At 42.3% G+C, this 21,623-nt stretch overlaps 1 protein-coding gene across 1 annotated transcript in view; it reads right to left on the bottom strand.

Annotated features, from left to right (window-relative positions):
• SLC12A7 (solute carrier family 12 member 7) overlaps positions 1–21,623 on the bottom strand; it is a 352,177-nt gene that overhangs the window by 217,465 nt on the left and 113,089 nt on the right. Inside the window, exon 3 of the mRNA XM_075826873.1 lies at positions 2,369–2,491. Coding sequence (XP_075682988.1) covers positions 2,369–2,491 — 123 coding nt within the window. The remainder of the gene's footprint in view (positions 1–2,368; positions 2,492–21,623) is intronic.

Below are 21,623 nucleotides of genomic sequence, written 5' to 3'. Positions count from 1 at the left end.
TCAGAAATGATGCAAAAACATTGTTGTCCGCGCCATTACTGAATGTGTGTATTTTATGTATTGAGACTTATTTTAATGTTTATTGTAAAAAAGGTGAAGGTGTATTTTTTTTAAAATTTAACAATACTTTCTTTTTACTTTATTTTTAAACTTTAATGTACTGACATATATCAGATATGTGCCAGTACATTAACCTGTGGACGGATAATACACAGGCAGTTGTTAGGACATACTTGGGTATGTCCTAACAACAAGAAATATGGTAAGACAGCCCTGGGGTCCGTCAATAGACCCTGGGCTGTCTGCCCATATATGGTATGGCCCTCGATCGCGTCACAGGAATTCCCTGTGACGCGATCCAGGGGCATCCCCCCTTCTCACTTTCCCCTGAATGCTGCAGTCAGCTGTGATCGCAGCATTCAGGGGAATAACGGCGGAGATGAGCGGTTTCTCTGATCGCCGTTATAGAGCGGGGCTGCGGCTGTGTAATACAGCCATTGCCCCGCTCCTGACAGGAAGTGCGCGCGCGGTCAGCATGAGGTGATGCGGCCGGCGCTGCACTAATGAGCGGCAGTTCAGGCACTGAAGACAGAACATGGGGGTGTTTTGTAGCGCGCCCGTCATGTTCTGTCTCCAGTGCCGCCGCTCATTAGTGCAGCGCTGGCCGCATTGCATCATCCTGACCCCGCGAACTTATGACTCAGGAGCGGGGCTGTGGCTGAATTACACAGCCGCGCTCCCATACATTCATGTGTTACTATACTGAGCTGTGCGGCTGCGCAGCTCAGTATCGAAATACAGGAAATAGCGGTATCGAACCGTTTAGGGATGCACAGTATCGAAACAGTATCGAAGTTTCGATGCACCGTGCATCCCTAATGTAGACAATATCCGGCATATAAGACGACCCCACACTTTTGAAATTTTTTTAAGGGTGTAAAAAGTCGTCTTGTACGCCGATATATACGGTAATTGTTTTGCTTTTATATGTCTTTCTGATTATTTATTTTTTTGTGTTTTTTGGCAGGTTCTTTTGTTGGACTACTTCGGATTCGAGGACTACTTCGATGAATGATTTTTTTATTATTCTCAATAAAATGGTTAACAAGGTTCGTGTAGGTGTTTATTATTTCAATAAAATATTTTTTTTTTATGTCTGTTTTATTAACTATATTACTACAGCCTTCGTAATGGCCGCTGTCTGATTGACAGCGTCAATTACGAAGAAGTGACTTAGTGTTAGCTGGTGAAAATGCTAACACTGACCCCTCTATTATTACCCCGATACCCACCGCCGACAAGGGATACCGGGAAGAGCTGGATACGATCCAGTAAATCGACCATCTGTAGTGATGGTTGTGCACCGGGGCAGCCGCAGGCTGGTAGTATTAGAATGGGAAAGCCCAAAAAAGTCGCCTTTCACACCCTGGTAATGCTAGCCTGCTGCTGCCATGTTGTATCTGGCTGGTTATGAAAAACAGGGGGACTCCACTATATTTAGAAAAATAATAAATCATTTATTAATAATTAGGAAAAAAATTACATGGGGCCCCTCCCCATTTTTTTTTTTATAACTAGCAATATACAACATAGCAGCAGCAAACTAGCATTACTGGGGTGGGAAGGGCCACGGTTTTTGGCTTTTCCAGCCTAATAATACGAGGCTGCGGCCGCCCCAGCTTCTAAGCCTTCTTTCACGACATGGTATTTCCATCAGTTTACTGTATGTGGCGGGAAAGCTCCTGATGCATACGATAAATGGATTCATGGACCCCCCCCTACATCCAACCGAGGCTAAAAAAGCTTTTTTTTTTGCTGCGTGGAATAGCTTTCAAGGCTGTGCTATTCCATGTATGTGGGTTGTTTTTTGTGTTTTTTTTTTTTTTTTAACATGGGCACCTATGAAGGACGGATAGCAGAGACGTCCGTTTTTTAAACCGTTTAAGGCATCTCCTGGGAGCTTTATCAGCCCATACATTATATTGATAGAAATACTGTGGGGTGAAAGCGTCCAATGCAGATTTGAACACAGCCCAATGCAGACAATAATAATCAGGCTGTATTATTAAATCTATCACCAATGTGGCTAGAGCGAACGGTTTGCTGACTTTGCCTACTTGTGCTGGCCCCACCTACAACCTGGGGCCACTTTTAGATTTTTTTCCAGGGCCACTTTAAGCTCACAATCTGCCCCTGGTAGCATTTCTCTATATATGTGCAGCCTGTGGTTTAGGGAAGACTATCTTTCTGTCATTTGACACCTTATATTTAGTTGGTTTGTTTTGTATTTGTGCACTGAAAAACTGGTTTAGATGACTTCATTACATAGTGTATGTGGTGTACTCTGCTAATAATGTGATTACTGTACTTTAATTTCTTTCCTCTTGCGATCTTCATACTCTTCATGTTCTTTAACTCCTTGTGGCAAGTTTGTGTAATTTGCAAGTTTGTTCAGAAGTGATGACACCATTGGGTTACTGTCCATTTCTTCCTATTAAGTTCAAGAACAACAAGAATTAAATAATGCTATTCAAAAGTAGCATATTCACAGATATCCATACAACACAAATAAAAACGGACTAGGCAAAAAGTGCCAGTGTTAGGCCCTGCTCACTCGGCGTGTATTTGAGAAATTTTTCGGCAGCGAAAAACGTGTCAAAAATATATGATTTAAGCTTCCCAATTACATCAATGGGAAGTCCTAATCACACAGCAAAAAAAGCGCCTAAAGCGTGCACAAAACGTGTAAGAAAACATGATGAAAATGCGTAAAAAACTGACTGTATATTAAAAAGAACAATACAAAAACACTAGTGTTTTTGACACATTCACACAATGGTTTTTTTTGGGCACCGTGTGAACAAGGCTTTTGGTCCCTCTACACCCCTCCAGAGTTCTAAAGTGGTAAAGAGCAGTGTCGGAGATAATTTAATATTCTATGTGTGAACCTAAATTGGTTACAGAAATGCTGTAAAATAGACCACAGAGGAGGATGGGTATTCTATTCTAAGACTTATGGTATATGACCCAAAGACCTTGTATTCAGCTGTTACAAAGGCTTAGATGACAAAACTTGATAACGCTTGTATTCCCTTTTGGCCAAATATATATATATATATATAATAAGACAAGCTTGGAATTCTGTATTTTAGCATATTTGGTAAGTATATGTGCAAGTATGAGGGTAACGCCTACTCCCAATTCCTTATAAATAAAGACGCATCTGCCTCCCAGGGCAGAGATTGTTTTGAACACCGACGCTGCGTGTCATGGTGTTTCTCCGGCCGGCCTCTCTCAGAGAGAGTATTCATTAATTTGGAACTCATAGACAAATGCAGATAATGTCCTAATCTATTTATAAGGGACAAAAGGTAAATTCTGCAGTGACATTTCCTTGGGGCTCTTGTCCAGGATCCCAACACAGATCCAAGGAGACAAATCGAAGGTGGACGACCGCTAAGGAAACAACGGGGAACTGCACACAATGCCGGTGAGTAAGAGAGGTTATTCTTATTGTGCACTTCCCTCTTGTTTTAACCGTCCAGGTATTGTTTCTTTTGACTAATTAGGAACCATGAACACCACTTGTTTGAGTTTTTGTATGTGTTATAGGAATAGGTGTGTGAGTAGAAACGAATCTGTGACTGAATCCGAGAGGCTGAGATAAGGGAGTGTTTGTTTTCTAAACCCAAGACATACAGAAACATAACCAAATACAGAGATAACACTAAACGGGCAGTCCGAATTGTTCCCTCCGGCCCCTGGGTTTAGTCTGTATTAGGCCTTATTCACACGAACGTGTGCGTTTTGCGCGTGTAAAAATGCAACTTTTTTGCGCGTTGCAGTTCCGTGTGTCATAAGTGTTTGCTGCGTGGCTGCGTGATTTTCACGCGTATGCCATCCTTATGACACACGGTTTTGAGGTTTAGAAAAGGAAATGAAGAAAGTGGTTTAATTTTTCCCTCCATTTCTTGATCTACTGTTGCGCGAATCACGCGCGACACACGGAAGTGCTTCCGCGTGCTGCGCATGAATTTCACGCACCCATTGACTTCAATGGGTGCGTGATGCGTGAAAAATGCACAAGTATAGGACATGCCGTGAGTCTTACGCAGCGGACACACGCTGCGTGAAAATCACGGAATGTCTGAACAGCCCCATTGACTAACATAGGTCCATGCGACGCGCGTGATTTTCACGCACGTATCACAGACGTTAAACACGTTCGTGTGAATAAGGCCTTAGGCTCATATTGCAAATTAATCCTTGCAAAAGTGATGGGTACACTGCCCCGCCCAAGTGATTGTTAGGACTTTCGCACATCCAGACTGTGACCCATAGGAAGCGCACCTGGCCGGAAGTAACAGTATGTATGTGGGCTTATCCTCGGATGGTCAACCTGAGTGAGTTGCCGATTATTAGTAACACCTCTGTAACTAGAATGTTTATAGAATATCCAAGGGCCCCTAAGACCGTTAGACAGGTATAAATCATACCCATCCCTTTAATGACAACATATAGTAGGTTAACGTAGCTGGTTGGTAATAGTTGTTATTTAGCTGCTGTTTAGGATTAAACAGATCAGATAAGTGGTTACTCTACTTATCAGCAGAGTGCATAGGGAACCCCCATGATAAACTAAAAATAGGCTGACGGGATAAGTAGGCCAGGATTCCTAGAAATAGGCTGAAGGGTTAAGTAGGCCAGGATTTGGAACAATAGACTGAAGAGTTAGTGCGGATGTTTGTCTGGACTCTGATAACTTGCTGCAGCGTGATATCACAAAGAAAAAGTCATTAGAAAAGTCAAGATGAAGATGGCTACATTAGTAAGTCGGAAATTTAGGGCATAGGGAAATATGGATCTAAGTGTGCCCAAGGTAAAGGGCTAGCCAGCCGTGATAAAGGGGCATGTCACGCAAGGTTCAGGCCCCACGCACACGGCCGTGCCCGTATTCACGGCCCGCGGCTGCATTTTCAGGCCGTGCTCCCATACAAAGCATGGCCCTTAAAACACGAAGAAACGGACATGCTCCATAATTCCCGGTACGGACACCCATCCGTAGCAATACGGAAAGGTGTCGGCTGCCAATAGAACTAAATGGGGCCGTAATTTCGACAGAATTTACGGTCGTGTGCATGGGGCCTTAGGGTGGGGCAGGGGCGTCGCTAGCAGATCCTCGGGTGAATGTCGCTACAGCGGTCGCACTTTCGTCAGCGCAGCGGTTGCACTTGCAACCGGGCAGCGGCCCCCCTCACCGGGTCTACAAAAGCAGCAACTGGGGCCTATGTAATAAAATACACAAGCCCCTGTTACTATAGTAATACCACCATACATACCCTCCTTCCCGAGCGCCGAGAAAGTCGTGACCTCACGATGTGGTGCGGTGCACCGTGCAAGACGTTACAACGCTGGATGGTGTTGAGCGATCCGCTGCACGCGGAGCCGAAGTGGACAGTAAGTGTAATAGTACTGCCTGCTGGGGTCCTGTATCTAAGCCTGCCTTGTGGTAGGCTTAAATACAGGGTATAACAGACATTATTACATCAATGAGGAGAAAGAAATGATCCAGCGCTGGTGGTGGTATTAAAAGGGAGATGAGAGTCCCATGTTTATTAGAAAAAAGTAGTAAAATCGGAAGGGAGACGCAGTCCCAAGATGCAAGTAGTCAGGATTTGAACCTGAGCCTACGCGTTTCGAACGCGAGCTGCGTTCTTAATCATGGCAAGTAAGGCATTATTACACATGGACCCTGTATCTAAGCCGAACATATTGTGGGCTTAGATACATGACCATGTATGGTACGGTCTGATGGGCCCTGTATCTAAGCCTACTACATTGTAGACTTAGATACAGCGCCCCAGCAGACAGTAATCTTATACAGTATGCGATTACTGTCTGCTGGGGCCCTGTATCTTAGCCTAACATGTGGTAGGCTTAGATACAGGGTCCAACAGACAGTATAACACATGGGCACTGTATCTAAGCATACCACCTGTTTTACTATTGTTTTTTTTGAGTGTTTGTGTTTTTTTACAGGTTCGGTTGTTGGACTACGTCGGATTCGAGGACTACTTTGATGACAGATTTTTTTATTTTCAATAAAACGGTTAATGAGGGTTGTGCGGGGGTTTTTTATTTCAATAAAATATTTTTTATATGTCTTTGTATTTTCTTTTAAACTTCATTACTACCGCCTTAGTAATGGCTGCTGGCTGATTGACAGCGTCCATTACTAAGGCGGGGCTTAGTGTTAGCCGGTGCAGAGATTACCACTAACCCCCATTAAAAACCCTGTACCCACCGCCACCAGGAAGAGCCGGGTACTACCCAGTACCCGACCATCTGTAGTGATGGTCGGGCACTGGGGCGGCTGCCAAATTTGCCCCCGAGATTTAGTACAATGATACTTATTGCTCAGGGCCCTGTATCTAAGGCCAAATTCACTCAAGCGTGACAGATTTACATGCGCAAAAAAAACGTGCGTAAATCTGTCCGTGTGCGTTGCATTTTGCATCAATGTGCTTTTCATGTGGCATGTTTTTCACGCACTTGCAAGCACTTTTTTTTCCAGTGTAATTGCTGCGTAAATCATGGACAGCACACGGATATGCGTCCGTGTGGTTTTCACGCACCCATTGACTTCAATGGGCGACAATATAAGACATGCAGTGAGTTTCATGCAACAGACACTCTCTGCGTGAAAACTCATGCATTTGTGAATAGCCCCATTGATATCAATGGTATCAATGGGTCCATGTGCTGTGCGTTGTTTCAACGCCTAGCACAAGGACGAGAATCACACTCGTCTGAATGAGCCCTAAGTCTATCACATATGATACTGTCTGCTAGGGCCATGTATCTAAGCCCATCATGTGTGATACTGTCTTCTGGGGCCATGTATCTAAGCCTATCATGTATGATACTGTCTGCTGGGGCCATGCATCCAATTCTATCCAGCAGTGTAGCTATAGGAGCCTTAGTCTTATAGATATGCGATCTCTGATATGCATGTAAAAATATATTTATTTTTCGGGGGTGGGGGTAAATATAAGTCTCGGGGCTTGTGCCCCTGATCTTTCAAGACCGTAGCAACGCTCCCGGGATGGGGGAAAAACAGCAGCAGATATTGTAGAAAACAAATGCTGGGAAGGTTCAGTAAAGAACCTGGAGAAAAAAAATTTAGAAAGCAAGAATGCCCAAGCAGAGAGTCCTCATTTATACCAAATGGGATTAAATAAAAAGGTTTACAGAGAACAGATAGAAGTGATTGAATGTCTCAATAGGAAAAAATGTATCAGTAAAAAAAAACAAAAAACAAAAAAAACGAAAACAGTTATTTTATAAGCAAGGATTCCCAACCGTCTAATTCTGTAGATGAAAAAAATCCAAAACGTTTGATCAGCTCATTCCAGCAAAATGAAACAAAACATGTATACAGGTGCAAGGAAGCCTAAGGGCCAGTTCACACAGAGTTTTTTTGATGTGGAAACCACATCGGAAAACGCGTAAAAAAAACGGGCAAAAATGCTTCCCATTTATTTCAATGGGAGGCAGAGGAGTTTTTTTCCCGTGAGCGGAAAAGCCGTATCATGGGACAAAGAAGGGACAAAGAAGCGACTTGCCCCATCTTCGGGCATTTTTTGCCCGTGGCGTTCAATGTCCGCGGACAAAAAACAATGCGAAAAACGCTGCAAACGGCGTGCAGACAGATCAAAATCTGCCTCAAAATTACAGTTGGAATTTTGAGGCAGAATTTTCTGCCTGCAAAAAACTCCAAGTGAACATAGCCTAAGACGGCAAGGCAATATACAAAAATGGCGACAGCCCTCTGAGAACACTAATGCCACCTAAGCACTATAGGTAAATAAATATGCATGTTGGCTAAATCTACTTACAAGTGAGGCTCTTAGCGCACATTTTGATAAAATTTTGTGATCCCACCTACCACGACAAGGCATCCTCTATAGGTGGGTCCCTACGCTGCTCGTACACCCAGAACTGGCGCTAAACCTACATATACCTGGGGATGGTTGGTGACTGCCTTAGTTTTTGGTCCTGCACTGCTCACATTCCGGCCCTGGGTGATTTTGATTGGTTTGGTGCTGGTTCCTACCATCCCCAGTTAAATAAGTTCAGGGGGTACGAGCAGCGTAGGGACCCACCTATAGAGGACGCCTTGTCATGGCAGGTGGGCTCACACAATTTGATTAAAATGTGAGCTAAGAACCTCACTATTGTAAGTAGATTTAGCAGTCATGCATATTTATCTTTAGTGCTTAGGTGGCATTAGTGTTCGCAGAGGGCAGTCACCATTTTTGTAGAATTCTTCTGAGCTATCTACAGCTTTATAAACCAAAGGTTTACAGAAACAGGATGTTTCCAAGGTGATATGCCCTCAGTTATTAGTAATAAATTGAGAGAAAGGAGTCATCTGAATTCATAAAGGAATCAATTGACTCTTCACTTCCTAAAAAGGACACATTGGGTAAAATGTTCAGAGATTATTGATAGAGAGATAGTTAGATGTGGATTAGGAATTGGCTGGAAACAGAATTAGAGCCAATAGGATAATTCTCACTTTTAACCCCTTCAGGACTGAGCCTGTTTTGGCCGGGAGGACGAGGCCAATTTTTTCAAATCTGACATGTGTTACTTTATGTGGTAATAACTTGGAAACGCTTCTACCTAGTTAAGCGATTCTGAGATTGTTTTTCTCGTGACATATTGTACTTTATGTTAGTGAAAAATTTGATCAATAAATTCAATATTTATTTGTGAAAAACACCAAAATTTAGGGAAAATGTGCAAAAATTAACATTTTTCGAAATTTAAACGTATCTGCTTGGAAGACAGATAGTAATACCATACAAAATAGTTACGATTTCACATATACCATATGTCTACTTTATGTTTGCATCATTTTTTGAACATCCTTTTATTTTTCTACGACGTTACAAAGCTTAGAACTTTAGCAGCAATTTCTAATATTTTCAAGAAAATTTCAAAAGGTTATTTTTTCTGGGACCAGTTCAGAAGTCGCTTTGAGGGCCTTATATATTAGAAAGTCCCAATAATCACCCCATTTTGAAAACTGCACCCCCCAGAGTATTCAAAATAGCATTCAGAAAGTGTTTTAACCCTTTAGGCGTTTCATTGGAATTAAAGCAAACCAGAGGTGAAATGTACAAATTTTATTTTTTGGGCCAAAATTCATATGTAATAAAAAAAATTCTGTAACACAGAAGGTTTTTCCCAAGAAATCATATCCATACGCCAAATTCTTGGCACCAGCTCAGAAGCTGAGCCGGTGCCATCATCGCCGGATCTCAGCGGTATCTTACAGCTAACATCCGGCTGTAATGGCGGGGACTGAAATTAGCTTAGATCCCCTCCATTAACCCCTTCAATGCAGCGTTCAAACGCGATCGCTACATTTAAGGTGTTTGCAGCTCATCAGAAACCCCGGCAATGAAATGGCAACCGTAATGGCAACCGGAGGCCTAATACTGGCCTCCCGGTTTGCCTAGCACGGAAGCCGGTCAAGATCCACCCGGCGGCTGAGCCTGATCGGCTTCCGTACCCGCCGGCAAAATGGCGCTGGCTCAGGAGCTAATCCGGCGTCATCAGCGGTGGAAGTCAGCTGTATTTTACAGCTGACATCCACCTGTAACGGCAGGAACCGGAGCTAGCTCCGATCCCAGCCATTAACCCCTTCGATGTAGCAATCGAAAGCCATCGCTGCATTTTAGCGGTTGCTAGCAGATCGCCAGCCCCGACAGGCAATCAGGACTGGCGACTGCTGCTATGGCAACAGGAGACACAATGGCCTCCTGCTTTGCCATTACGGAAGCCGATTAGGCCCCGCCGGGAGGCGAAGCCTAATCGGCTTGCTGTCAGTGAATAACTGACAGATCTAATACATTGCACTACGTAGGTAGTGCAATGTATTAGAAAAAAATACATCTGACAGCTGGACCTTCAAGTCTCCTAGTGGGACTTGAGAAAAAGTGTAAAAAAAAGTGAAAAAAATAAGTTTGAAAACATAATAAAAGTTTCAAGTAATAAAATAAAACACAATCGTCCAGTTCCCTTATCAAGTCCTTTATTATTAAAAAAAAATAAAACCATACGTATTTGGTATCGCCGCGACCGTAACCACTTGAGGTATCAAAATATAATATTATTTACTGCGCGCGGTGAACAGCGTAAAAAAACAAAAAACAAACTTAAATATCTATTCCAGAGTTTCTGTTTTTTGGTCACTTTGCCCTACAAATATTGGAATAAAAAGTGATCAAAAAGCCGTAAGTATCCAAAAATGGTACGTATAAAAACTATAGTTCGTCTCGCAAAAAACAAGCCCTCATACAGCTCAGTCGATGAAAAAGTTAAAAAGTTATGGTTCTCACAACTTGGCGACAGAAAAACAACATTCTTTTTACAAAAGTAATTTTATTGTGCAAAAAGTTGTAAAACATAAAAAAGTGCTATAAATTAGCCATGAATTTGCCAGAATTGCGTTTTTTTGGGTTACCTGGCCTACCAAAAAATAGGAGAAAATGTGATCAAAAAGTCGCATGTACCCCAAAATGGTACCAATAATAACTACAGCTCGTCCCACAAAATAAAAGCCCTCATACCACTAAGTCTATGAAAAAATAAAATTAGTTATGGCTCCAATAAGTCAGGAAATAAAAAATATGAAGTTGTGTCGGCCCGAGGGGAACATTTCAAGAGGCTATTTATCCAGGACCTAAAATTAGGGAACCAGGAAGGGGAGGGCCCAAACATATCTGCCAGAATCGATGGTGCCCGTATTATACCAGGACAACACTTTCCCAGCAAAATTCCCCAAACTGCAAAGGTGCGGCGTGTGGACCAAACGGGGGATAAGAAAGGACGCCATATATCAGTGAGACACTGGCCTGTGCAGAAAGGATTGCTTCACAGCGTAACACACATCTATGGATCATTTTATTGTTTTTTTACCCCATTATTATACCACCTGACTATGCCCCCGATGTACTCTGCCCAGCTTACATGTACCCCCACATTACAAACGGAAACACCAGCAATAATCAAACAAAACGTCTACCAAGCAAAATCCACTCTCCAAAAGCCAAATGGCACTCCCTCCGTTCTGAACCATACAGTGTGCCCAACAGCAGTTTCCTTCCACATATATGGCATCGTCATATCCGGGAGAACCATTTTAACAATTTTTGGGGTGTGTGTCTTCAGTGGCATAAGCTGGGCATGACATATTTGCCACTGAAATGGCATATCTAGGGAAAAATATACATTTTTACTTTGCACCATCCGCAGCGCATTCATTTATGGAAAAGATCTGTGGGGTGAAAATGCTCACTACACCCCTTAATAAAAAGAAACCCCTGAGAAGTGATCCCATTTGGAAACTACACCCCTCAAGGCATTTATTATTTCACATCTGAGCTTCTGCAATTGTTTTCCAATACTTTGTAAATCGCCAAATTAGGCCTCAATTTTACATGGTACGCTTTCACTCCTGAGCCTGGTCGAAAGTCCAGGCAAAAGATTAGGGCCACATGTAGGGGGTTTCTAAAACCGTGAAACACCGCATAATAATTAGAGAGCTGTCCTGTTATGGTGGCACAAGCTGGGCACCACATATTGGTATATCTATGGAAAAAATCCAATTTTCACTCTGCAACATAGAGTGCAAAACTAATTTCTACAAAACACCTGCAAGGTTAACATGCTTACTACACCCCTAGGTAAATGCATTGAGGGGTGTCGTTTCCAAAATGGGGACACTTCTGGGGGGTTTCCACAGTTTTGGACCCCAGGCGCCCAGAAACCAATCACGCAAAATCTGCACTCCAAATGGCGCTCCCTCCCTTCTGATCCCTGCCGTGTGCCCAAACAGCAGTTTATGACCACATATGGGGTATTGCCGTACTCGGGAGAAACTGCTTTACCAATGTTGGGTTCTATTTTTTTCCTTTATTTATTGAGAAAATGAAAAATTTTGCACTAAATCTACGTCTTAATGAAGAAAAAGGATTGTTTTTATTTTCACTGCCCAATTCTAATAAATTCTATGAAACATCTGTGGGGTCAAAATGCTTACTACACCCCTAGATGAATTCCTCAAGGGGTGTAGTTTCCTAAATGGAGTCACTTTTTGGGTGTTATCATTGTTTTGTCCCCTCAGGGACTTCGCAAATGCGACATGGCCTCTGCAAATCATTCCTGCTAAATGTGATCTGCAAAAGCCAAACAGCGCTCTTTCCCTTCTAAGCCTTGCCGTGTGTCCAAACAGCCGTTTATGACCACATGTGGGGTATTGTTTTACTCGGGAGGAATTGCTTTACAAATTTTGTGGTGCTTTTTCTCTTTCAGTCCTTGTGGAAATGAGGAAAAAATTACCTAAACCTACATTTTCTTTGAAAAAATTTAGATTGTCATTTTCAGGGCCTATTTCCAATAATTTCTGCAAAAAACCTGTGGGGTCAAAACGCTCACTATACCCCTAGATAATTTCCTAAATGGGTGTAGTTTCCAAAATGGTGTCACTTGTGGGGGGTTTCCGCTGTTTTATCCCCTCAGGGGCTTTGCAAATTTGACATGGCCTCCGCAAACCATTCCTGCTAAATTTGAGATCCAAAAGCCAAATAGCGCGCTTTCCCTTCTAAGCCCTGCCGTGTGTCCAAACAGCTGTTCATTACCACGTGTGGGGTATTGTTTTACATGGAAGAAATTGCTTTACAAATTTTGCAGTGCTTTTTCTCATTTAGTCCTTGTGGGAATGAGAAAAAATTAAAAAAAATTAGATTTGTAGATTTTAATTTTCACAGCCTACTTCCAATAATTTCTGTAAAAAACCTTTGCGGTCAAAATGCTCATTATACCCCTAGATAATTTCCTTCAGGTGTGTAGTTTCCCAAATGGGGTCACTTTTGGGGGATTTCCACTGTTTTGGCACCGCAAGATGCCTTCAAACCTGACATGGTGCCTAAAATATATTCTAATAAAAATATAGCCCCAAAATCCACTAGGTGCTCCTTTGCTTCCGAGGCCGGTGGTTCAGCCAAGTAGCACGCTAGGGCCACATGTGGGATATTTACTAATACTGCAGAACCAGGGCAATGAATATTGAGTTGCATTTCTCTGGTAAAACTTTGTGTTTCTGCAAAAAAATATGAAATGTGTAAATTTCACCTCTACTTTGCTTTAATGGGAATGTTTTTTTTTTGTTTTTTTTTTAGTTAAACAATTATTATTTGAATGATTACACATTGTTTTAATTTTTTCACAAGTCAGGAAATATTATAAATTAGATTCAAATTTATAACATTTCCATGTGCTGGGCACTAGAGGGAGCAGGCCCCAAAATTGCAGCATGGTCAATGAGGTAAAGCAACCTCATTGGTTTATGCTGCAAATTTGGGGTAAACACACTCTAGTGTCCTCACACAATCCCCCCTCCCTTATTCTGGCTAGTGCCAGGAGAAGGAGGGGGTTTGAATCTTCAAACCTCCTACACTTTGTGCCGCCATTTTCTGAGCGACTGCACAGTGTAGGAGGATTATATACAGTGCTCAGCAGACAGTATAACACAAACATACACGAACATAATACACACATCACATACACAAACATAACTTACCTGCTCCTGCCGCTCCTATTCCTTGCGCCTTCGCTTCCTTGAACATATGGCCGGAAGCCGCGGCCGGAAGTAGTCATCTTACTGTCCGGCCGCAACTTCCGGTCCACATGAAAATGGCGCCGGATTTCGCTCTGCGAACGGGCTTCGTTTTGGTCTGTGTGGGAGCGGCGCATGCGCCGTTCCCACACAGGCGGCGTACGCTGTAGTGAATGGAACGGCTCCCGTTCGCATTCTCTATGGGGTTGGATGTGCCATATTCCATCTCTGTATGTGTCGTTAATCAACACATACAGAAATGAAAAAAAATGGCAGCCCCCATAAAGAAGTAAAAGTAAGAAAAAAGTAAAATGTAGAACACAAGACGACAAATAAATAAAATTTATTTTAATATCATATTAAAAGCAATATAAAAAAATAAATAAAATTCATGACACCTTCCCTTTAACTCCTGTGAAACGTCGAAAGGGTTAAGACATTTTCTAAATGCTGTTTTGAATACTTTGAGGGGTGAAGTTTTTAAAATGGGGTGACTTTTTGGGGGATTCTAATATATAAGGCCCTCAAAGACACTTCACAACTGAACTGGCCCCTGTAAAAATAACCTTTTGAAATTTTCTTGAAAATGTGAGAAATTGCTGCTAAAGTTCAAAGCCTTGTAACGTCCTAGAAAAATAAAAGGATGTTCAAAAAACGATGCAAATCTAAAGTGGACATATAGGGGATGTTAGTTAGCAACAATTTTGTGTGTTATAACTGCCTGTCTTACAAGCAGATACATTTAAATTAAGAAAAATGCTAATTTTTGCAATTTTTCGCTAAATTTTGGTGTTTTTCACAATTAAATAAGGACAGGGTGACAGAACTGTGCCACCAACTGTTTATGACAGTTGGTTTAGTTGAGGCAGCACTAGTTTTTCTCAGGTGCTTGAAATAGGGTCCCAACCCAGTTGCAGATAGAAAGAATTGTATTCGGCACACTCTTGGAATATTTAACGTAAATTTATTTCAACTTTTTTCAATCTTTTCGTAATGCCAGTGGCTACATGTGCAACGTTTCAGTCGTAAGACCTTCGTCGGGCACTAAAGAAACATATATAGGTGATTATAGTATACTATACAGATTCCATACATAAATACAGGATGTGTGATACATAGATTTACATGGAAATGCATTTAAGAAGGTATATACAAGGAAACCGGTTACAATATTGGGTAATAAAAAAGGAAGGGACGGTGTCTGGCATCCTGAAACAGTAAAGCACATCAAGTGGCGCGAAGATTTCCTTATAGAAAAACTATTTGTTTTGTATGTGTGACTATACATACATGTGAGTGTGTTCCAATAGTATTGAATTAATCAGATCCGTCTACAAGTGGTAGTTAGAGGAAATAAGCGAGCCTAAATAGAATCCGTGTGCATAGAGTGTCAGTATATCAATTGTAAACACACCATGAAGGTGGGTGTGGATGCCCATGTCAAGTAGGTATCTAGGAGACAGTTGAGAAAGTATCACCCAGCACAGCGGATTCTCTTCCATTTAGGTGGAAATCTGCAGCAGTCAGCCCAGTGCTCTAGGAACCCAAACCCTTCTCCCCTACACCAAGACTTAAGCCATGCATTTCTCTCTCTGAGCTCCCATAGTCTTTCCTGTGATGCGCATGGCGCAGGCAGTATTCCAGAGAATACTACCTTTGAGGTCCTGCCCTTCAGATTGTAGCCTAGTTCTTGAAAATTATTCTTAAGGCTCCTCCACCTACCATGTATTCTGTCATTGGTTCTCACATGGATCACGACAGCTGAATCAATCATCACTAGCCCCTCCCAGTAATTTATCCACCCATTCCACCATATGCCGAACACTGGCACCAGGGTTGAGGCAGTCTTGGCGACAAATTATTCTAATCCGTCATATCCTGATTATAGAATCCCCTACAACTACTAATTGTCTTGCCCTACCTTCATTACCATCCCGCCGAATACTAGCTGGGCTGTTCTCCCGGCAATTAGGGAGATCAGCATCCACTAGGGCTGCCAATTCTGAGACTGACACCCTCGCATCATCACCCAACTTGGGCAATTTTACTTGGAACAGATACAGGACTGGCCTTCCTTTTCTTGGATCCCTTTCTACTGCCCCCAACTACACTAACCCAGCTACTTGCCTGGTCCTGCTGACCCATGTCTTCATCCTCCAGATCTATCCCACTAACTGCGTGCTCAGTGAGCAGCATGCTTTGCTTAAGATGTTCTATCGCCCTCAGTATTGCATTTTGCTCCTCCAGATCTCTAATGCGAGCTTCCAGCGTAACACGCTCACATCTGCCACAGAGGTATTCACCCTGGAACTCCTGCTCCAGTCGAGCATACATATTACAGACTGCACTGAAGAAAACCCCCAAACTTGCTATCCATTATCCCAGTTACAAAAAACAGTAAACAATTGAAAAAGTAAAAGAGAAGAGTACTTACAGGGACTTTAACTCCTCTTTTCAACTCCGGTTTAATAACTCCACTTATTACACAAGCCACTTAGTCAACCAAGCCCAATGAAGCACAAGCCAAATTAGGTTCATTCTATAGAAGGTGTTCATAAATTACAAGCCGATTTGGACACAGTGTTTGGGCATCCTCTTGGCAAATTAAGTTTAACCCCTTAACGCTCCATGACCTACTATTAGGTCATGCTAACTGTAGCGTTCACGCTCAGTGACCTAATAGTAGGTCATGGAGTAAACACGGCGCCGTTCATGAGCTGTGATAGCTGCTGTTTCCGACAGCAGACTATCACTGCTCAATGTGCCGGGACCGATCGCGGAGCTCCCCCGCCGATTAACCCCTCAGAAGCCGCGTTCAATAGCGATCGCGGCTTCTTAGGGGTTAATCCGCCATCGCCGGCCTGCTACACGATAGCGGCCGGCGATGGTGACTATGGCAACCGGACACCAAACAATGGCGTCCGGCTATGCCATAGACGGAAGCCTAGTGGGTCCTGACAACGTCAGGACCCACTATGCTTGCTGTCAGTGAGTAGCTGACAGTTCTAATACACTGCACTACGCATGTAGTGCAGTGTATTAGAATAGCGATCAGGGCCTCCTGCCCTCAAGTCCCCTAGTGGGACAAAGTAAAAAAGTTAAAAAAAAAGTTAAAAAAAGATGTGTAAAAATAAGAAAATAAAAGTTTTAAAAGTAATAAAAGTAAAAGTCCCACTTTTTACCTTATCAGTCCTTTATTATTAATAAAAATATATAAACAAACAAATAAACTATACATAATTGGTATTGTCGCGTCCGTAACGGCCTGAACTACAAAATTATTTTGTTACTTATCCCGCACGGTGAACGCCGTAAAAAAAAAATATTAATAAACCGTACCACAATCACAATTGTTTGGTCACTTCACCTCCCAAAAAATAGAATAAAAAGAGATCAAAAAGTCGCATGTACCTAAAAATGGTCCTGATCGAAACTACAGTTCGTTACGCAAAAAATAAGTCCTCGTACGGCTTTATTGATTGAAAAATAAAAACGTTCTGGCTCTTAGAATAAGGTAACACAAAAAGTGAATGATTGTTTACAAAACGTATTTTATTGTGCAAACGCCATAAGACATAAAAAAAAACTATAAACATCTGGTATCGCCGTAATCGTATATCGCCTCGCAGAATAAAGTGAATATGTCATTTATAGCGCACGGTGAACGCTGTAAAAAAAATAGAATAAAAAAACAATAGTAGAATTGCTGTTTTTTAGTCACCACGCCACCTAAAAATAGAATAAAAACTGATCAAAAAGCAGCATGCATGACATGAAAACTGCAATGGATTCCTCAAGGGGTCTAGTTTCCAAATTGGGGTCACTTTTGGGGGGTTTCCAATGTTTTGGCACCACAAGACCTCTTCAAACCCGACATGGTGCCTAATAAAAAAGAGGGCTCAAAATCCACTAGGTGCTCCTTTGCTTCGGAGGCCAGTGCTTCAGTCCATTACTGCACTAGGGCCACATGTGGGATATTTCTCAAAACTGCAGAATCTGGGCAATACGTATTAAGTTGCGTTTCTCTGATAAATCCTTTTGTGTTATAAAAAAAATGGTATTAAGAGTATTTTCTGACAAAAATAAAAAAAGTAAATTTCACCTCTACTTTGCTCTAAATTTCTGTGAAACACCTAAAGGGTTCATAAACTTTCTAAATGCTGTTGTGAATACTTTGAGGGGTCTAGTTTCTAAAATGGGGTGTTTGATAGGGGTGTCTAATATATGGGCCCCTCAAAGCAACTTCAGAACTGAACTGGAACCTAAAAAAATAAATAAATGAGGCAATACTTCGCTTCTTACATTATACTGATAATGAGCCGTGCCCACCCCGAGATGGCCCCAGTTTTGACCGTTTGTATAAACGGAGACCCCTATTAGACCGTTTCAGTGCCCGGTTTTCCCAAGCATTCACCCCCGAGACGTGTATTTCTATTGATGAGTCCCTGGTACATTTTAAAGGGAGGGTTCAATTCCGCGAGTACCTGCCGGGTAAGAGGGCAAGGTATGGCGTGAAGATGTATAAGCTGTGCGAGAGTGCATCAGGGTATACCTACAGGTTTAGGATATATGAAGGAAAGGCCACCCCGAAACCAGACTGCATCCTGGACTACAATAGGTACATGGGAGGGATGGACTTGTCAAATCAAGTCCTGAAGCCCTACAGCGCCATGCGGTGTGGTATAAGAAGCTGGCCGGGCACATCATACAGATGGCTTTGTACAATGCGTACGTGCTACGTCGATGTGCAGGCCAGAGGGGAACTTTCCTGGAATTTCAAGATCTAATCTTTAGGGACCAGGAAGGGGGGGCACCCAGTACTTCTGGAAGCGAGGCCACACGCATCGTACGAGGGCAACACTTTCCAGGAGAAGTTCCCCAAACCGGTGGAAAGGGAAAGAGTCAAAAGAGGTGCAGAGTCTGCTATAAGAGGGGGATAAGGAAGAACACAATATACCAATGTGACACGTGTCCCGAAAAACCAGGGCTCTGTATAAAAGATTGTTTTAAAATGTATCATACATCCCTTGATTTTTAATTTACCCTGATGCACTCCGCACAGCTTACCCCCCTCATCTTTCCCTTCTGAGCCCTGCCGTATGCCCAGGCAGCTGATAACAGCCACATGTAGGGTATTGCCGTACCCAGGAGAACCCACATTACAATTTAAGGGGTGTATATCTCCGGTGGCGCATGCTGGGCACAATATATTGGACACTGAAATGGCATATATATATATATATATAACATTGCAAATCTCACACTGCACCATCTGCTGCGCATTATCTTTTACACAGTACCTGTGGGGTCAAAATGCTCACTACACCTCTAGATGAATGTCTTAAGGGGTGTAGTTTTTAAAATGGGGTCACTTCTCGGGGGTTTCAACTGTACTGGTACCTCAGGGGCTTCTGCATACATGACTTAGCACCAGAAAAGCTCCAGTAGGCCAAATGGTGGTCCTTTCCTTCTGAGCCCTCCCATGGGCCCAAACGGCAGTTTATCACCACAAATGGGGTATTGCCGCACTAAGGACAAATTGGGCAACAAAATGGGGTATGTTGTTCCTTGTGAAAATAAGAAATTTTGATCAAAAATGACATCTTATTGGAAAAAATATCATATTTTTCATTTCACAGCCCAATTCAAATAGGTGCTGTGAAAAAACTGTGCGGTCAAAATGATAACAAAAACCATAAATGAATTCCTTGAGGGGTGTAATTTCCAAAATGGGGTCACTTCTGGTGGGTTTCCATTGTTTTGATACCTCAACACCTCTTCAAACCTGGCATGCTGCCTAAAATATATTCTAATAAAAAAGAGGCCTCAAAATGCACTAGATGCTTCTTTGCTTCTAGGGCTTGTGTTTTAGTCCACGAGCGCAGTAGAAACACATGTGGGACACTTCTAAAAACTGCAGAATCTGGACAATACATATTTAGTAGTATTTCTCTGGTAAAACCTTCTCTGTTACAGAAAAAAATTGAATAAAATTAAAATTCAGCAGAAAAAATGAAATTTGCAAATTTCATTTCCACTTTGCTTTAATTCCTGTGAAATGCCTTAACGGTTAAAAAACTTTCTATATGCTGTTTTGAATACTTTGAGGGGGTCTAGTTTTTAAAATGGGGTGTTTTATGGGGGTTTATAATACATAGGCCCCTCAAATCCACTTCAGAACTGAACTGGTACCTTCAAAAAAAGGCTTTTGAAATTTTCTTAAGAATATGAGAAATTGCTGTTTATGTTCTAAGCCTTGTAACGTCCAAGAAAAATAAAGGAATGTTCAAAAAACGATGCCAATCTAAAGTAGACATATGGGAAATGTGAACTAGTAACTATTTTGGGTGGTATAACCGTCTGTTTTACAAGCAGATGCATTTAAATTCTGAAAAATGCTATTTTTTGTAAATTTTCTCTAAATTTTGCAATTTTTCACAAATAAAGACTGAATATATCGACCAAATTTTACCACGAACATGAAGCCCAAAATGTCACGAGAAAACAATCTCAGAATCGCTTGGATAGGTTTAAGCATTCCGACGTTATTACCACATAAAGTGAAATATGTCAGATTTGAAAAATGGGCTCTGAGCCTTAAGGCCCAAACTAGGCTGTGTCCTTAAGGGGTTAATGTAGATAAATGTAAAGTTATGCATCTGGGTACCAACAACCTACATGCATCATATGTTCTAGAGGGAGCTAAACTGGGAGAGTCACCCAGTATCTGGGTGTACTTGTAAATCATAGACTAAATAACAGCATGCAATGTCAATCTGCTGCTTCTAAGGCCAGCAAGATATTGCATGTATTAAAAGAGGCATGGACTCGCGGGACAGGGATAGAATATTACCAATTTACAAAGCATTAGTGCGGCCTCATCTACAATATGCAGTTCAGTTCTAGGCTGCAGTTCATAGACAGGATGCCCTGGAGTTGGAAAAAATACAAAGTAGAGCAACTAAACTAATAACGGTCATGGAGAATCTAAATAATGAGGAAAGATTAAAAGAATTAAACCTATTTAGCCTTGAAAAGATACAACTAAAGGGGGAACATGATTAACTTATATAAATATATGAATGGCCCATACAAGAAATATAGTGAAAACCTGTTCCATGTAAAACCACCTCAAAAGACAAGTGTAACGTCCATGGTCACTGACCACGAACTCCTTCTATCCAGTCGACACCCTTCTCTCCAGAGATGTCCGCACATGTGGCCGTCCTTTTCCACACTGACCACCAGGGTGCGCTCGCGAGCGCAGTCCAGACTTTAGGAGCCAAAGCACACACCGGTGGGAGATTGAGCTGATTGTGTGAACACGGCCTTATAGCCCAGGATGCTCTGTGAGCAGAGTTTTTTTTACGTGGAAATCGTGTCGGAAAATGTGCCAAAAAACAGCCGCAAATGCCTCCCATTGATTTCAATGGGAGGCGGACAATTTATTTGTTTGTTTTATTTTTTTAACGCTCGCGGTAAAAAAAAAGCTTGCGGCAAAAAGAAGCGACATGCCCTATCTTCAAGCGTTTACGCCTCTGACCTCCAATTGACATCAATGGGAGGCAGAGAAAGCGTATTTTGCAGCGTTTCTGCCCGTGGCACTCAATGGGCGCGAGCGAAAAACGTGGCAAACTGCGTGCAGGCAGATCAAAATCTGCCTCGAATTTTGAGGCAGAATTTTCTGCCTGCAAAAAACTGTGTTAACGGGGCCTAAGAAGGGCTGTGCCCCTCCCTGCAATGCCTGAGCCTTTTTGTCTACCCTTGTCTGTCTAAGCAAATGGTCTTCTAGTGTTTCCTCGTTCCCAGTGTTTCCCGTTCCTGCCACCTATAACCTGTATCTCGTGCTATCCTGGTCAAGTCACGTGTTGAGCTGAAGTCGTGCTGTACCATACGTGACAGTAGGCTCAGGCCATGGACGCCGCTGGTCAAT

The sequence above is a fragment of the Rhinoderma darwinii genome, chromosome 5 (genome assembly GCF_050947455.1).
Source record: "Rhinoderma darwinii isolate aRhiDar2 chromosome 5, aRhiDar2.hap1, whole genome shotgun sequence".
NCBI lineage: Eukaryota > Metazoa > Chordata > Amphibia > Anura > Rhinodermatidae > Rhinoderma > Rhinoderma darwinii.
Note: the sequence above shows the minus strand (reverse complement) of the source record. Positions and strands in the feature narration are given on the sequence as shown.